Source organism: Verruconis gallopava (assembly GCF_000836295.1).
Source record: "Verruconis gallopava strain CBS 43764 unplaced genomic scaffold supercont1.14, whole genome shotgun sequence".
NCBI lineage: Eukaryota > Fungi > Ascomycota > Dothideomycetes > Venturiales > Sympoventuriaceae > Verruconis > Verruconis gallopava.
The window spans coordinates 215510-230720 of NW_015622150.1; the positions used below are offsets into that span (position 1 = coordinate 215510).

Genomic DNA, 15211 nt, shown 5'->3' on the forward strand with positions numbered 1-15211 from the left:
GAGGTGGCCTCCGCATGCGATGGGCGCCATCCTCTAGACCTAAACCATGCTTAGAACCTAATTTGGCTAACTCGCCTTGCCGAACGGGGAATCCGATCATCCCCCGTCGCCGAACCACAAAACGACATTCTTCCCTCTCTGAATCAACTCCCTCGCGGGATTCTAGATCAACCCTTCCCTGCATCAACCGTCCAAGGGCTGGAAGTCGAGAACGGTCCTGAGTAATGTCCGACTGGATCGTGTATCCGTCTTCCGCTGCACAACAGCCGGACTTCAAGGATGGCTCCAGCACGAGGACAAAGCGGCCGCACTCCAAGTCACGCGCAGGGTGCAAAGTATGTAAGACCCGCCGAATCAAGTGTGACGAGACAAAACCAAGTTGTAGGCAATGTTCCGATTACGGGCGGCAGTGTAGCTACTTGCTCATGAAACCTGAGGGGCTTGGGGGTCTAGAGCGAGACAGAAGAAGTAACGAACCCCATGCGGTTAGAGATGAACTATTGGAACAGGTCTGGGAGAACCTCCAACGCTGTTCTAAATCCAGGGCTCTTGCCGATGCTGCGGTGCAGAAGGCAGAGGTGCGAACTTTGGTGGACCACTTCACTACTTGTAAAAACGAGTGGCTCGCTACTCCGATATTCCAACAGCTCGTCCAGCGACATGGTCTTCAACTCGGGACGCAGGCGGAATATCTGCTTCATGCCATCTTGGCAGTGAGTGCCTCCCACTTAACACACCTGGATTCGACCGCGAGGTTGAAAGTTCTGTCAGCATTCTACTCTTCGCTCTCGCTACAGCTGTTCCAGGAGAAACTGAACGACGTTCAGCCGCAAGATGTTGACGCGGTCTTCGCCTGTGGCATGATACACATTATTCTGGTCATCTGGTCTACAATGTTGGACGCGACCACGTCCGGCGACGCTCTCGACTCGTTCGATGTCTTGCTCGCCGGTCTCAAGTCCTTCAGAAGTTTTCCGTCTTTCCACCGTAAGTTCCATCGCCAGACCCCGGACGTCCCCGTCCTCTTCCACGAGTTTTTCATCAGATGCAACATCCCCGGCTCCGCCGAAGACATCCGTCAAGAGCATCTGGCAATGACGGAACAGATGGCCGAGCGGGAACGTCACATGCGCGATCTCGTCGGCGACCAGGTGTTCGACGAGATATATCGAGCGCCGTTCCAGTATATTGTGCTCACCAGCAATCATGAGCCTAGCTCGGCCGTGGTCGATCTTTACCTCTCGTTTGCAACTCAGCTCAAAGGCCTTTACCTTCAGGCGTTGGAAGCGAAAGAACCTGTAGCGCTGTTGCTCGCATGTTACTGGTTTGCACTCCTTGCTAAGATCCAGCAATGGTGGGTTACGAAACCGGCAATCGCACTTTGCCAAAGATTCTACGTACATCTATGGGCTGCCTTACCTGCGAGCGAGCAAATTCGTGCACTGTTACTTGCACCTGCAGCTCAAGCAGCTGGGCTGTGATCGAATGAAACAAAAGCGATGCATTAGAAAACCAATAAGCTGTGTAGACTATGTATCGTGCAGTACATGACGTAAACTATCAATAATACTCGGTGACATCGGCCAGTGTGTGTTGATTCAGAAACCCTGTCAGTGAAAGAGGGTCGACCTTTGGGTAGCGTGTACTGTCTACATTCTTCAAGTCTCCTTTTCCGCTCAGCACATAGTGCACAAAAAGAAGCGGCGCCCAAGCTTTGACGTTACCAGGATCCTTTTGGCGCAATCTATCAATCATACTCTTGAGCGAGTCGAGCGTGCCGCAATTTTGGAGCGTAATCTTGGTCTGATACACTTCTTCAAGCTGTTTGGCAATGGCATTGTAGCAGACGCGGTCTCCGCGCACTATTATCGGAATCTCAGCAACGAACAACAACTGATCAAAAGTGCATCAGTTCACAAACCTTCGATTACCCCAGAGGCATTTGGGTCCATGACGGCTTCAACGGTCCATGCGGCAGCATCTGGCATCGCAGACACATCGAATCTCTCGTCTCCGGTTCCAAAGTACTTGATCACTGTATGTGCATCATCTGCGAACATGTGCGAAAACAGCACTTCCATAAAGGTGCCTGTGAGAATGTGCACTCCAAGTATGTCTTTCCCATCCGCTCTCTTTCCCTGCAAATAGCTGTATATAAGTTTCGACGCATCTTTCATGGGCACCTCTCCGAGCGCAAGCGCGCGAAAGTCGTTGCCCCAGTCGCTTGCAATGTATCGAGACACTCCAGCCTCGATACAGCAATCGACCAGAAGCTTTTGTCCGTCCGTCATAAGTACAGGCTCGCCAGAATAGCAGCATATGCAGACTTGGCTGCCCTTGAGCGCTTCTACTAAAGAGGATTTGTCAGTAGCATCAGCTTCGAAGACACCGATGCTTGACAACGTCCGTACGTTGTCAGGAACCTTTGAAGCATTGCGAACGATGCCGTTGATCTTCACAGCGGGATAGTTGTCCAAAAAGTATTTGGTGATGAGCTGAGCCATTCTATAGCGTCACGCACACGTTACTCAGATGCCCCAGGACGGATAATTTACTTGACTTTCAAAGGTCAGAAGCGAGGCGAAATGCTTACCGGCCGGTGAAACCAGCAATGGTGATCTGGGTGACCGAAGACATGGCAAATGCTGGGTATTCAAATGCAGATGGACTAAGTGCTTAGGATCTGGCTGGTGAGCTGACGCAAAGATAGTCAAAGATGAGTGTGTTCCCTCAAGAGCCTTTGTTGAAACCTACGGCCCATATATATTTTGATGAGCACATTGAAGAACTCCTCGTGTCGGAGCAACTTGATCTCCGAACATTAACAACCTCCATTGATGTCTGCCACGAGCCAGACTAGAACATGCTTCCTTTATTCAATTCTGGTCCGAAAGAAAATGGCCGAAGGGCGCACCTAGCCTTCGAAGCCATGGTTTGTACTGCTGATCATTGGTCGGGTCGTTTAGGATGACTCCTTGGTGCGATATGAGGCTCGTCTACGTCTCCAGTTCGACGTTCTCGGAGCAAAGAAAAGTGAACCCGCAGCTTGTCGTTCGCGTGGAATCAGCACAACCTCGTATAGTCACTGGCACTTCGCTGGGCTGCACAGCACCTCACGGCAAACGTAAGACTGGTGGTGGCGGTAACCATCCAATGAATCGTTGCCGTGTGCGTTCTTCATTTGGCATAGCGCACTTTTCAACATCAGCCCACCGTTCTTCGGAAGTGCGTGTGAGGGAAAGCGAGAATGGCCTCATTTCTGCCCTTCTAGGGTGCCTTCGGGAGTCCATCCATGGTGTACTGCAAGGAATCCAAAGGGGCAGAACCAGATTAAGAAACAAAGAAGCTTTGCGCCGCTTTGTGATACTCGTGCAACGCCAACACCAAAAGTTGCGCAAAACAAAGCGCCTGGCGGAAATAAAAGATTAGATCCTCGACGTGTGAAGTCTCGCTCATTGGAATTATACACAACTTCAGAAGATTTTTGACGAGCATAAAATGCAATTTATTCAAGCCACTCATGTTGCATGGCGATGCCCAATGCAATGGTCAGCTGGATTCCACAATCAAAAATTATAACCCATATCCCCCTTAGATCAAATTATATCCGCTTTTGGGTATCCATAATAAAAAGCAATACTGAGAATTAGATCCGTACGAAAGAAAAGTATCTTCACTTGTTCCCAGATCTAGCAGGCATGGTTACAGCGGGATTTCCTTCACAGTCTAACCAATGCAAGTCCTGTAGGGCAAGCTGCTTTTCGCTGATGACGTGAAGAAACAGCCACATCTCCCCCAAAGAATCTACGCCGCAGAATAAATCCAGCGATTCAGGGAGACCTGTCTGAGTGCGCTTGATATCGACCCAGGGGTCTTTCCCCATCGCGCCGCTTTCCAGATAGTCCTTGAGGTCCGTGAGGAATTTCAGCTGGAAGGCCGGGTCCCAGTCTGCAAGACAAACTCTCCAACAACCACGTTCAAGAGGGTCTAACCTGCGATGTATGACCCGGCGAAAGAGCATATGCTTCTCTGCGAGCAAAGATTGCTGGGCATCTTGGGGCTCTATGCTGTTTTGACTTATGTTTTCTGGCGGGAAGATTTGTCGCGGCATCGACTTTAGAGCGCAGTATATATCTGGATTGACTAAAGGGCTCGCCTTGAGGCTTGTGTTAAGTGATTCCAAACTACCATTATCATATGAGAAACTATCCAAAGCGGTTTGTGATTGTGGCTGTTGACAGTAATTATGAAATATAGGTGAGATTTGGGTCGGCTTTGGTACCTTAAGGTCAACTGCGTACGAGGATTTGAGTTTCTGCGGCTTCGTAGAGCCGCGAGCATGCGCATCTAGGGAACGCGACGTCGTTTGCAAACTTCTGTCATTTTCCGTTGTCTCCTGCAACACCGTCTCCCAATAATTGTGGCGTCGACGATGAGATTCGGATGAGACAGCGCACCCTGGGGAAGGTACTTCGTGTAGCATTTGATTTGATGCGCCTGAAGTAAGCTGCACACTTGATGACACGGCCTCGCTCTGAAGGAGAGCCTGTTGCTCAACATGCGGCGTGCAGGAGTTTATATCATTAGAAACTAGCTCTGCTCGAGCAGGATCGTCCGTGTTTTGCAATTTCTGGTCGACAGTGGGAAGAGCGATGTGTTTAGAAGTGAAGCTATTTACATCACTCATGGCTGATTCCGTGGTTTTGATTTCTGTACTCTGATTTCCAACTTGGCTCATGCCGTCAGACTGACTGAGATTATAAGTGTCTGGTAAAATGGAAGAAATAAAGTCCTGAAGCTGGGACGGATCCAGTCTCTGCTGACGTAACATGTCGGGTATGAGCCGACGCATGGCTTGAAAAGCTTCGATCTCTTGCTCCATAGCTGTGGAGGGAGAAACATCTCTGCTCATGCGGCTATCCTGCTTATTTTGAATCCCATCGGATATAGTTAGTGAAAGTCCCTTCTCTGAACATGACTCTTGTCTCGGTGATTGAACTTCAGCACTCTGGCTATCTCGACGAGCCCTTGGAGGTGTTTGTGTACGAGAAGAGTGTAAGCTATCGTGATCTGGAGACAACGCTGCAGAAGATAACGTGAATCGGTTTTGTTGATCACGATTTCGAAGTCGATATCTTTGCAGTCTTTGCCGTTTGCTGGGCCTGGAGGACTCAGTAGATGACTCCGGCCTGTCATTATCCGAGAGTTGACTCTGGATTCCAGCAGCAGCATGCTGAGTATTAAGCATTTGCTGAGTACTTTCATCAAAACGGTCTGGAGTGTGGGACTTCCTCGATCTCCGAGTAGCCTGTGAAGTTCGTCGTCTCTCCTGGACGCTCACTAGGACAGATTCGCCTGCGTCTAATTTCTGCGAGCTTTTCATCGCTGGTCGTATCTTCAGCAGATAGTCCGTTGCCCCGTCATGCTTGACTTGTTGTTCAGAACCAGCGTGTCTCATTTGCGCACTCGGCAACATCAAAATATGGTGGTTCTCCTGAGGTTCAAAGTTGCTATAACTCAGTGCCTGCTTTCGATATTGAGCATCACTTTCCCGTGTTGTTGGTGCTGAGATGTGTATAAGTGTTTCCACCGTTGACATATTGTATAGCTATTCATAGCATCACAGGGATCATCGTTGTGGATGGATCTTTCCAAAAGGGAGGCCTAAGCTAGCAGAACAGCGTTTCATCACCGGAAGCGCAGAGAACTATGTCGCGGTTTGCTGGATATCCATACATAGACCTTGGAACCTCAAGGGCGGAGAAAAACACTCGAGAAAGCTAATTTCATAGTGGCCAGATCTGTTATGGGAGCGAACGTTTTCAGGAGACCCTGGGCAAACACGAAACCCCGTGATGAGGTGGCAACAGGCGCCAAGGCTGCAAAAAAACCCAGCCCACTTCGCCAAGATATCAAAAGTGCATTTTCGCCAGCACACTTTGGCCTATCGTCGTCGCATTGAGTCTTCGCGTCGAATAAACAGTCATGGCACCGGCCTCTTTGCTAGACCTCGTGTCTGCGCTTCCATCCACTGAAGGATGGGGCCCGCCAGTGTCTACCGAAACCACGCTCGACGGCGTTCCATATGCACCGTATTCGAAAGCGGATAAGTTGGGACGCATGGCTGATTGGACTGAGGGCAAGGACCGTGATGCAAGAAGACAGCAGTATGGAAGCAGGGCCTACAGAGGTATGCACACGAATATGTACATTTATTGTGACTTTTCATTGACCTGTGGGTAGATCAACAAGTTTACGGTGCCAACCAGCAGAGCAATCCTTTCGCAATTCAAGCAGCCGAGGAAGAGGCTACTTTCTCACTTGTAGACAATACGAGGGCATCTAACAAGACTCGAACCTTTGGTCGTGGTGGCACTCAGGTCTTCCGTGGACGGACTCAGCGCGGAGGCGTGCAGCAACAACGTGGTGGCCGTGCTACATACCAAAGAGTTGGCCAAGGCCGGACTGCTGGACTACAAGACCGATCTCGCAACCCAAGAGGGGGTCGAAGAGGAGGCTATAGGGATGATAAGCCTCAGCGCAATCGTGACGCATCTATACAAGTCAAACCGGACTGGAACCTGCTCGAGGAGATTGACTTCGCTCGTTTGACGAAGTTGAGCTTAGATACGCCAGATGGTGATGACATTGATAGTTACGGGTTTCTGTACCAATACGACCGCTCGTACGACAAGCAGCCTGGCGCTAAAACGTCTGAGAAGAGGCTCAATGTCCTTGAACGTGCTGCATACAACGTCTCCACCTCAAGCGATCCTATCATCCAAGAACTTGCCGAGAAGGAAGAGGGCACAATTTTCGCTACCGATAGTATACTTTCAATGCTGATGTGCGCACCAAGAAGCGTCTATCCATGGGACTTAGTCATCACGAAGACTGGAGAGAAAGTATTCATCGACAAGCGGGAGGGCTCGACGGTCGATATGGTCACCGTAAACGAGAACGCGGCAGATGCTCCCCTGGAGACGTCTGAGGGCAACAAAGACAGCATAAATAGCCCAAGTCAGCTTATGCTTGAGGCTACGCACATTAATCAGGTCTTCCCAACTCAAGTTGTGATCGAGAATGACAGTTCGAGAAGAGACATGCCAAATGAACATCCGTTCTACAACGCGGCAGAAGAGACAGATCCACCGGCCTCGAAAGCCTACAAATATAGGAGATTTGACCTGTCTTTGGCGTCAGACGAGGAGCCACTTAATCTCATTGTTCGTACGGAGCTCGATGCTATTACCAAGAACACTGTCAATGGTGAAGATCAATTCTTGACCATCAAGGCGCTCAACGAGTTCGACTCCAAAGCACAAGGCAGCGGTGGCGCTCTTGACTGGCGATCGAAGCTGGCGTCTCAACGTGGAGCCGTTGTAGCCACTGAAATGAAGAACAACAGCTTAAAGCTTGCTCGATGGACAATACAGAGCATCCTCGCCAAGGCAGATATGATGAAGTTAGGGTAAGTTCTACTGCTTTTGAAATGTTTAGTTCATTACTAAAAGAAACCAAAGATTTGTCTCTCGTGTCAATCCTCGTTCGGCCCAAGACCATGTCATCCTAGGCGTTTTGGGGTACAAACCTCGTGAATTCGCCGCGCAGATGAACCTCAACATTGCTAACGGATGGGGCATTGTACGTACAATTGTGGATATGGTGCTCAAGATGGGCGATGGAAAATATGTCATTGTCAAGGACCCCAACAAGAATGTTCTGCGGTTATACGCCGTGCCGAACGATGCGTTCGATGAAGAAGGAAGCGTTGCTGAGAAGGACACCACCGTCGCCGACGATGATGAATGAGAAAATTTATGCCAGGTCTAGTGATTATAGAAATGAAAATGGATGCTTGTTTGGGGTGTGGCCAAATCTATCATCGCGAAGTATTGGCGGTACCGGAGCTCTCTCCTCGAAGTCCGTACAATCAGCATAGGCTTTCTGTTCTATCATTTAATTAGCGTTACGCGATGTCACTCGAAGCTAGAGTGGCAGCACTATGGAAGAATACGACGGATTGAGATAGAGATGAGCCTGAAATATCTAATCATGCGCCAATTTCCTTCCACAAGAAGTCATGTTCGAACGTGGACTTTCGACAGCTTGACTCCAACAATCTCTGATGTAGTTGCTAAATGAATACGGTCATAACAATTATATCAAGCACGGCCTCTCTGCGATCAAGATCTTTGCATTCGAGACTTTCTCGGAATTACATCTACCATAATAAGAAGGTAAACAATTACCAATTTTGTTGCAGATCTTTAACCTCGTTTAGTTAAAGTTACAAGAAGCGGGTGACGTAAGACCTAGCCTGAAAAGTGCGATATAGTCAAAAACTTGACATATATCAGCTCCTGAAGTGGAAAATGTCACAGAATCGAGGTGGATAAGCCATTACGGCTGCTTTAAGTCAGGCACTCCTCTTGACCAGTGCGTGGTGGTCAAGACGGTTCGGCTGCATTACGGGATGAGGGGGAGGGGTCGCGTACAGCCTAGGTTGCTCCTGGAACGCTAGTTGCGGTTCGGTAGAGTGTATCGAGTTGGTTAGGGGACATCGAGCATGGCGTATGATGAATCTAGTCGGCAATCGGACGTTGTGCTGATGGCCACGTACATATTTGAGTCTCCGCTTCATTTGCTCAATCGAGGAACCGAAGCGTATAAGATCGCATTAATTAAGTGGGCTCCCTTACGCGGGGAGCAGTTCGTTCCACCTCCCATCTCGAGGACTTGCTTAAGAAAAAGAAGAAGAACATTACAAAACATGGAAACGCGCCTGAACGCTGTGTTTGAAGCTGCCGTGGACAGCAAGAAGGTCTCGGGAGTTGGAGGTATCGTTCTCAACAAAGATGGAAACGTGCTTTGGAAAGGCTCATTTGGCCCGACGAACATATTGGATCCAAGCTCGGCGCCGTTCACTGTGGACACACCCTTTCTCGTCTTCTCGTGTACCAAACTGGTCACCTCGATCCTGGCGCTCCAGTTTCTCGAGGAGGGCAAGCTGAAGCTCGAGGACCCCGTCGAAAAGTATGAGCCGGAGTTTGCCAAGCTCCAGATTCTCGAGGGATTTGACGCCGACGACAAACCGGAAACAAGGCCGCCGAAGGCGAAGGCCACGATCCTGAATCTCATGACGCACACGTCCGGGTTGTCATACGACTTCCTCGACCCAGTACTGATGAAATGGAGGGTCGCGAATGGACAACAGCCAGCGCAGACGATGACGGTGGGAACAAAGAATGTGTACCAGACACCACTCGTCTTTGAGCCTGGAGAAAAGTACGCCTATGGGTTGGGCGTAGACTGGCTTGGTTTCGTGCTTGAAGCCATTTCAGGCAAAAAGCTTGCCGAACTGGTCGAGGAGCGAATAATCAAGCCGTTGCAGCTGAAGAATACCGGGCCCAGGTTCGTGGATGGTCAGACATACATGGCTGTTCATGTTCGCGGGGAAGACGGAAGTCTCATCTCGGCACCGGACTTGAAGCCTCTTGACAATCCAGAGGTTCGCGGTGGTGGCGAGTTCCTTGTGTCCACGCTTCGCGACTATTCGCAAATTCTCCTGCCCTTGCTGAACGGCGGTGAACATCCGATCCTTAAAGTCCGCATTCTGAAACCGGAGACGGTGCAGAATTACCTGTTTACCGACCTAATCACCCCGATAACCCGCGACATCTCCGGGATTGGACGCATTGGTTCTGTGCTGCCTTACCTATGTAGTTCAGGGGAGCTTCTTCCGGGTGTGAAAAAGACTTGGAGCGCAGGTTTGCTTCTGAACGAGGAGGACAATAAGTTGGGGCGAAAGGCGGGGTCAGGTTGCTGGGCTGGGGTATCGAACTCATACTATCTTGTTGATCCTGCAAGTGGCAAGCTGGCTTTCTTCACGTCTAGTATTATCCCATTCTTAGATCCAGAGAGTCTACACTTGTGGGACGAGATGGAAAGAGCCATGTATGGACATGAGGCAAAGAAGACATTCGGCGAAGCTGGTGGAAACCATGGGCCCTGGAGCCAAACCGCCTCTTTGTAGCGAAAAATTCGATGGAATAATCTACATAGATTCTTCGTGTTCTATTGTGTGTTCGATCTTCCGGCGACAGGGAAGCACACACGGCGCACAGTTTCGCCTATCTTCAAAAGCGGCGCACTCTTTGCCTTTGGAAATGGTTCGAGTAACTTCATGCATCCTTCTTTTCGAAGCTGTAGAGCATCAGTTTTTCAAGGCCGGCGAAGACGAAGGCCCTATGCTTCATGCGAATATCGAAGGCTCTGTGGGGCTTTCGAGGCACATGGCATACCCAAAGGAGGAAGCATCAAGGTTTTATCTACCCAGTGCATTCCTCAACAGCTTTTAAACGGTCAGTCCCAACTTCCGTCACCCATTTTTGGCAGCGTCTGTCTGAATTAGATCCAACATTCCCAAAGCAGTCCAGCACATCTGGCTCATCTCGCATGCCTCCTTCGTCTTCATCAAAAGTTTCTCAATCGCGGCATCCACAGCCTCGCTTTTGCCCATTTGTGACCCGTAGATGTCCAAAATGAGCATGGCTATGTCAGCTTTGATCCGAATATATTTTGGATCCCCGATAGTTTTGTTGAGCCAGCTCAGAATTGGAAGCAATTGCTCCGCTGAGCGGTCGCTCAAAGCACGCCGAAGCGACGATCGATGAATCATGTGGCTGAGCATGGTAAATATGGCTTGTTGGTCGCCCGAGTCAAGGACAAGATCGAGGGCGTTCTGATAGTCACCCATTCGAGCAGCGTTCTCCCATCGGTTTAGCTTCTTTGGCTTTTTCCTCTCATCACCTTCAATTATAATGTCGGCACCCTCCCCGGTGAAATCCATGCCGCGCTTGGCTTTCTCCCACCCTCGACCTCGTTTCTTTTTCTGCTTTGCATCGTATTCGTCAATCCTGCCAGCTACTAAAGCTTCCATTTCCTTTTCTTTTTCGCGTTTCGCCGCTTTAGCCTCTCCCGTGAGACGCGTTTTGATGCTCAGAACCCCCGACTGCATACCGACACACAAATGACGGTCTTCTTGGTTCGGAGCGACAATCATGTCAAGCGAAAGCACTGGTGACGGATACTTCATACCCGCAACCACAGTCCATGATGACGTATCCCAAGCTTTTACATGGCCGTCAAGAGCACCTGTAAGCACCCTGGATCCCCGGGTTGCCATCGCAATGGATGTGATTGTTTTCTGATGATTTCCAAAGAGGCCAAGGGGACGACCTGCGACCAGATCTAGCACTGCAAGTCTCTCACCACTCGATCCTACCAGAGTTGTGCCACCAGGCAGAGATATCACTGATTCCACCGGTGCTGGTAGCTTGAAATTCATGACTGTCGCGCCTCGGCTGCCTTCCGCTCCGCTGCCAACTCTAGGATCCCACACTCGTATGCTTTGATCGTAACTTCCTGAAGCAATGAGCTTGCCGTCTCCGATAAATGTGCCCGTTCGCACATAGTCCTGGTGTCCATGCCCCTGCCATGTGCTACGTTCTGAGGGGAGATCCCAAAGTCTGACCGTGCGATCGTCGCTGCAGCTCATAGCACCTGTGAGCTCTGTAGGATGCCACTTCGTCACCCACACCGGTTGCTTGTGCTCGTTCCATGTTTTTAGAATAGCTCTTGAACTCGTGTCGAAGGCCTGTATAATACCCGAATCGCTCCCTGATATACAGATTCTTCCATCTCTTCGGACGTGAGCTGAGTGAAATGACGATGTGGTTCTGGTGATTGTTTTAGACGGTTTCAGGGTGTATGGCGAAAGCAGCTGTAATCGTGGTCCTGTCGTGACCACTATGTACGAAGATACAGACGTGGTGGGCAGGGCTGCGCTGCGTGCGGTTGTGTTAGAGGAGATGTATGTTATGGGCGCTGAGTTTGACGAAGGCAGAAGGACTTGATTTGTGAACGACTTCCAGTACTTCTGATCCTTTGTCAGAGCCGATGGTTCTATTGGCAGCTTCACAGGCGCCAACGGTTGAACTTCAGCCGCCATAGCTGTTCAAATGCTGCGTGGAATGCAATTACGTCTTCTCTGTCGAGATCGCAATGTTCGAAGAAAAGTTTCGAGATTGGACGCTACAGATTCGCAGAACCAGGCAGTTTTACCCGAGATCTCGCTTGGAACTGCCAAGATGATCGCGCAACGAATACGCATCACAGCATCCGGAACGATCTTTTTAGGTACAGGAGCAAAGATTAATTCCCTCCACACTCAATTTCTCTTACCTGAATTCTAGTACTTTCAAATCAACTTGATGGTAGGGGATAGGAAAGTCTAAGTATACTGACGGTCTGACGATGCCTTTTGAGTCAACAACACAATCACGTGAGAATATCACTGACTCGAGAAGCACTCTACTGAGTTTGCCTTCTTCTCATAGAATGGCAACCAAAGGACTAGGAAATTGCAGAAGATCCCTTCGAGCGGCGCCTATCTGTTCGAAAAAAAGATCCCCATAGTGCAAAAGCCATTAAAGGCAAGCCGACTACCCCTCAAAGTGCCGGTTCCCTTGTGTGAGCGGAACTTGAACTCCGACCATTCCACATGGCCCTTCCCGGATACATATAGTGCTTGACCCATGCGACGTTCGCTATGTAAACATCTCAATCCTAACTTAGTTTCACAGCTTTACTCAAGTAGATTTTTTCTAGTTCCTGGTTTTTTTCAGGTTCGGCGACATGTCAAAAGAAATCGTGACGTTCGCTCATCTTCAGGCCAAGGACAAGGCGTCTCGTGACAAGGTTGGAGAAAGTTAAAGCCTGCAAGTGGGGTTTTGTCGTTGACCTCAAAGCAGCTCATTGAGATCTTTCACGAGATCACCGAGTTCTCCCGTGCAAATGAGAACCCGGGGGTCAGCCGCTATGTCACCCTGATCCCGACGGACACTTCGAATGAGACGTCTATCTACATGCTTGAGCAGTACGCAGAATAGCACATGTCGTCGATCCGACGCACAGCTAAACTCGAACAGATACAGGGATCAGGCGGCGTGCGATTCTCACTTCCAGCAGCCCCCCGTTCAGAAACTGGTCAAGTACATGACTGAAGAGAGCCCGTTGACCGGACCCCCGGAGGTCCACAACCTCAACCCCACGATTGATGTTAGGAGACCGATCACGGACCCACAGCCAGGCATGCTCTTCCTGTTTGCACACATCAAGTACAAGCCAGGCAAGCTGTCAGAGGCACTGCCCCATCTGAAGGAACTCATTCTGGCCGTGGAGAAAGATGAACCAGAATTCTGGGGCTGCACCGCCTGCGCGGATACGGAAAATGAGCTTGTGAGGGTCGTTGACATGTTTGAGAGCGAGAAGTTCTATGACGAAGTTCATGTGAAGAGTGCACCAATTGCGAAGTTTCACGCGGCGAACACACCACTAACGACCGGCGAGTTCGGCTTTGCCAAGTTGAAGGTCGTGCAAGGCTTCTTGGGACGGTAGTGAGTTCATTAGTTTTTGTGAAAACTTGAAGAGACATGTGCTGATGAGATGAATGCACAAGTGAAGACAAGAAGCCTAGCCGGTTATAGCTTGGACAGTGTAATGATCTACAGATATCAGATAGTATAGAACGCGTATCGGGAAATGATCATTCCGACACTCTCCATACAAGTCTTTCTGCACTCGGAACTTTTCGCCTCAATAAGTCCAGAGCATTCTCGGCCCTCTCAAGTAGCGTAGAACCCTCGACGATGAGCGTCCGGTTAGGCTTGATTGCACCGTTCGCTAACATAGCAGGCATTATGTCCGTTTGCAGATGCTCTGCCAGGAATTGGTTCTGCCGCTCTATCAGTATCTCCGCAGATGAGAACAGGATCGTCCGACTTGCCTGTAAGTAGAAATGCGTCCTTACTCCCTTTGCGTCAACGCCAGCACCCCAATCTAGAACCTTGGACACATCCATTTCATACTCCGGGGCTTGCGTTTCTGTGGCATCCTTGAGAATAACTGGCAACATGATCGCGACAATGGTTCCACTTTCTGCTATTTTAGATATCGGCCGCACGCTACCCTCCAAGCTGCCGATGCAGTCCATCACGAAGGCCACCTGTCCACCGGCAAGGTCGCGGACGCGGTCAACCACATTTTCGTCTCTGTAGTCAACAAGGTCTACAGCACCCAAGCTCCTGAGGAACTTGTGATGTTTTGCGCTAGCCGTAGCTATAATCTTTCGGTAACCGTAGTAGCTCAGAAGTTGGATGGCGTACTGGCCCACGCTGGAGCTTCCACCCCAGATCAGGATGGACTTATCGGCCGCCCTGGGCGTGAACCCTTCGGGCTTCGGCCAAGGCAGTTCCAAGCCTAGATCGTTGACGGAGCACTGGAAAGCGGTGACGAAGTTGTTTGGAACGGTCACAACATCCTGCTCTTCGAAGCCGTCTGGAATCCTGCCGAACAGGTTCTCGGGTGCGAGCACAAATTCCTGGTGCGCCTTCTCTGCAGATGAACGCCACGTAAAGCCGAATACTCTGTCGCCAATCGCGAATTTGTTCACTGCGGGCCCGACGGCTACCACTGGTCCTGCACACCCGTCACCAAGGATTTGAGGTGGTTTCACCAGCAAACCGCCATCGGCCTGATGCAAGTCCAGAGGTGTGGATGCTGTCCAGTCGACACGAACGAGTAGCTCGTTGCCTTTGGGCAGAGGTGTTTCAACTTCAATGACGCGTAGAGGTTTGCGCGGGCCGACGGTGACGACTGCCTTGTGTGTTTTTGCCATGTTGTTGCTGATGGTTGAGTATCCGCCCTTTTTTTCCCAATAATCCCAAGGTCTTCGTAGGAGTCTTCATAAATTGAATAGCCTCATCACTCAAGGATTCCAGGCAAAGAGTTAGATTGCATGACTAGCATAGGATTATTAGTAAGTTGACAATGGCAATATGGGCGTCTGATCGCCCTAGGCGCGTAAGCATGTCGGTTAGGCCAATCAGAGAAGCCTGATGAGCGTAGTAAATACAACGTGGTAGCGCGATGTTGGCAAGGAGGGAACGAATTTGTAAGCTGGGCTGACAAATAGATACACGTGATCTTGACTATGGCGCCCATATGCTGAAACCTGGGACAAAATGCCGCGGTTGGACGAGTAAAAATAACAACTGAATTATGTGTAAGCTCTGAAAGGCTGCATAATGGTGGACCCAGGACCCACAGTTGCCTGCTGCGGGCTTCGTCCCCAGAATGAAAGACCGAG

General features: G+C 50.0%; 8 protein-coding genes across 11 annotated transcripts; 4 read left to right on the forward strand and 4 right to left on the reverse strand.

The window, feature by feature from the left end:
• Positions 1-122: 122 nt before the first annotated feature.
• On the forward strand, positions 123-1582 carry PV09_04818 (uncharacterized protein). The gene has a single exon (XM_016358238.1). It carries the CDS (start codon positions 225-227, stop codon positions 1479-1481), a length of 1257 nt encoding a protein of 418 aa, XP_016213856.1. The 5' UTR covers positions 123-224; the 3' UTR covers positions 1482-1582.
• On the reverse strand, positions 1524-3179 carry PV09_04819. 2 transcript variants are annotated; one of them, XM_016358239.1, is made up of 3 exons: positions 2594-3179; positions 1922-2505; positions 1524-1862 (listed from the first exon to the last, which is right to left on the reverse strand). In XM_016358239.1, the coding sequence occupies exons 1-3, from the start codon at positions 2635-2637 to the stop codon at positions 1561-1563; spliced, it is 930 nt and encodes a 309-aa protein (XP_016213857.1). In that variant the 5' UTR covers positions 2638-3179; the 3' UTR covers positions 1524-1560. The 2 variants fall into 2 exon arrangements, with proteins under 2 accessions (XP_016213857.1, XP_016213858.1); XM_016358240.1 differs by having other exon boundaries at positions 1922-3179.
• Positions 3180-3411: 232 nt separating this feature from the next.
• Positions 3412-5797, reverse strand: PV09_04820 (uncharacterized protein). The gene has a single exon (XM_016358241.1). It carries the CDS (start codon positions 5597-5599, stop codon positions 3674-3676), a length of 1926 nt encoding a protein of 641 aa, XP_016213859.1. The 5' UTR covers positions 5600-5797; the 3' UTR covers positions 3412-3673.
• Positions 5798-5920: 123 nt separating this feature from the next.
• On the forward strand, positions 5921-8151 carry PV09_04821 (eukaryotic translation initiation factor 3 subunit D). The gene is made up of 3 exons (XM_016358242.1): positions 5921-6190; positions 6244-7471; positions 7524-8151. The coding sequence occupies exons 1-3, from the start codon at positions 5986-5988 to the stop codon at positions 7810-7812; spliced, it is 1722 nt and encodes a 573-aa protein (XP_016213860.1). The 5' UTR covers positions 5921-5985; the 3' UTR covers positions 7813-8151.
• A 574-nt stretch (positions 8152-8725) lies between these two features.
• PV09_04822 (uncharacterized protein) lies at positions 8726-10047 on the forward strand. Its single transcript, XM_016358243.1, has one exon. It carries the CDS (start codon positions 8774-8776, stop codon positions 10034-10036), a length of 1263 nt encoding a protein of 420 aa, XP_016213861.1. The 5' UTR covers positions 8726-8773; the 3' UTR covers positions 10037-10047.
• Positions 9997-12058, reverse strand: PV09_04823 (uncharacterized protein). Its single transcript, XM_016358244.1, has one exon. It carries the CDS (start codon positions 12011-12013, stop codon positions 10382-10384), a length of 1632 nt encoding a protein of 543 aa, XP_016213862.1. The 5' UTR covers positions 12014-12058; the 3' UTR covers positions 9997-10381.
• Positions 12059-12231: 173 nt separating this feature from the next.
• On the forward strand, positions 12232-13640 carry PV09_04824. 3 transcript variants are annotated; one of them, XM_016358245.1, is made up of 4 exons: positions 12232-12762; positions 12816-12940; positions 12993-13460; positions 13523-13640. In XM_016358245.1, exons 1-4 carry the CDS (start codon positions 12700-12702, stop codon positions 13548-13550), a joined length of 684 nt encoding a protein of 227 aa, XP_016213863.1. In that variant the 5' UTR covers positions 12232-12699; the 3' UTR covers positions 13551-13640. The 3 variants fall into 3 exon arrangements, with proteins under 3 accessions (XP_016213863.1, XP_016213865.1, XP_016213864.1); XM_016358247.1 differs by having other exon boundaries at positions 12232-12497; positions 12648-12762; positions 12993-13640; XM_016358246.1 differs by having other exon boundaries at positions 12993-13640.
• On the reverse strand, positions 13610-14740 carry PV09_04825 (uncharacterized protein; the record flags this gene model as incomplete). Its single annotated transcript, XM_016358248.1, has 2 exons — positions 13610-13798; positions 13850-14740. 2 exons carry the CDS (start codon positions 14738-14740, stop codon positions 13610-13612), a joined length of 1080 nt encoding a protein of 359 aa, XP_016213866.1.
• Positions 14741-15211: the final 471 nt, after the last annotated feature.

Bases quoted from the DNA above. Each gene is read 5' to 3' on its own strand.
- PV09_04823 (XM_016358244.1), bottom strand. From the start codon at position 12,013: ATGGCGGCTGAAGTTCAACCGTTGGCGCCTGTGAAGCTGCCAATAGAA.
- PV09_04821 (XM_016358242.1), top strand. From the start codon at position 5,986: ATGGCACCGGCCTCTTTGCTAGACCTCGTGTCTGCGCTTCCATCCACT. The intron at 6,191-6,243 runs GTATGCACACGA...ACCTGTGGGTAG, and splicing joins TGGAAGCAGGGCCTACAGAG to ATCAACAAGTTTACGGTGCC. The intron at 7,472-7,523 runs GTAAGTTCTACT...AAGAAACCAAAG, and splicing joins GCAGATATGATGAAGTTAGG to ATTTGTCTCTCGTGTCAATC.
- PV09_04820 (XM_016358241.1), bottom strand. From the start codon at position 5,599: ATGTCAACGGTGGAAACACTTATACACATCTCAGCACCAACAACACGG.
- PV09_04822 (XM_016358243.1), top strand. From the start codon at position 8,774: ATGGAAACGCGCCTGAACGCTGTGTTTGAAGCTGCCGTGGACAGCAAG.
- PV09_04824 (XM_016358245.1), top strand. From the start codon at position 12,700: ATGTCAAAAGAAATCGTGACGTTCGCTCATCTTCAGGCCAAGGACAAG. The intron at 12,763-12,815 runs GTTGGAGAAAGT...ACCTCAAAGCAG, and splicing joins ACAAGGCGTCTCGTGACAAG to CTCATTGAGATCTTTCACGA. The intron at 12,941-12,992 runs GTACGCAGAATA...AAACTCGAACAG, and splicing joins TCTATCTACATGCTTGAGCA to ATACAGGGATCAGGCGGCGT.
- PV09_04818 (XM_016358238.1), top strand. From the start codon at position 225: ATGTCCGACTGGATCGTGTATCCGTCTTCCGCTGCACAACAGCCGGAC.
- PV09_04819 (XM_016358239.1), bottom strand. From the start codon at position 2,637: ATGTCTTCGGTCACCCAGATCACCATTGCTGGTTTCACCGGCCG. The intron at 2,506-2,593 runs GTAAGCATTTCG...GTGACGCTATAG, and splicing joins ATTGCTGGTTTCACCGGCCG to AATGGCTCAGCTCATCACCA. The intron at 1,863-1,921 runs GTTTGTGAACTG...TTCCGATAATAG, and splicing joins TGCCTCTGGGGTAATCGAAG to TGCGCGGAGACCGCGTCTGC.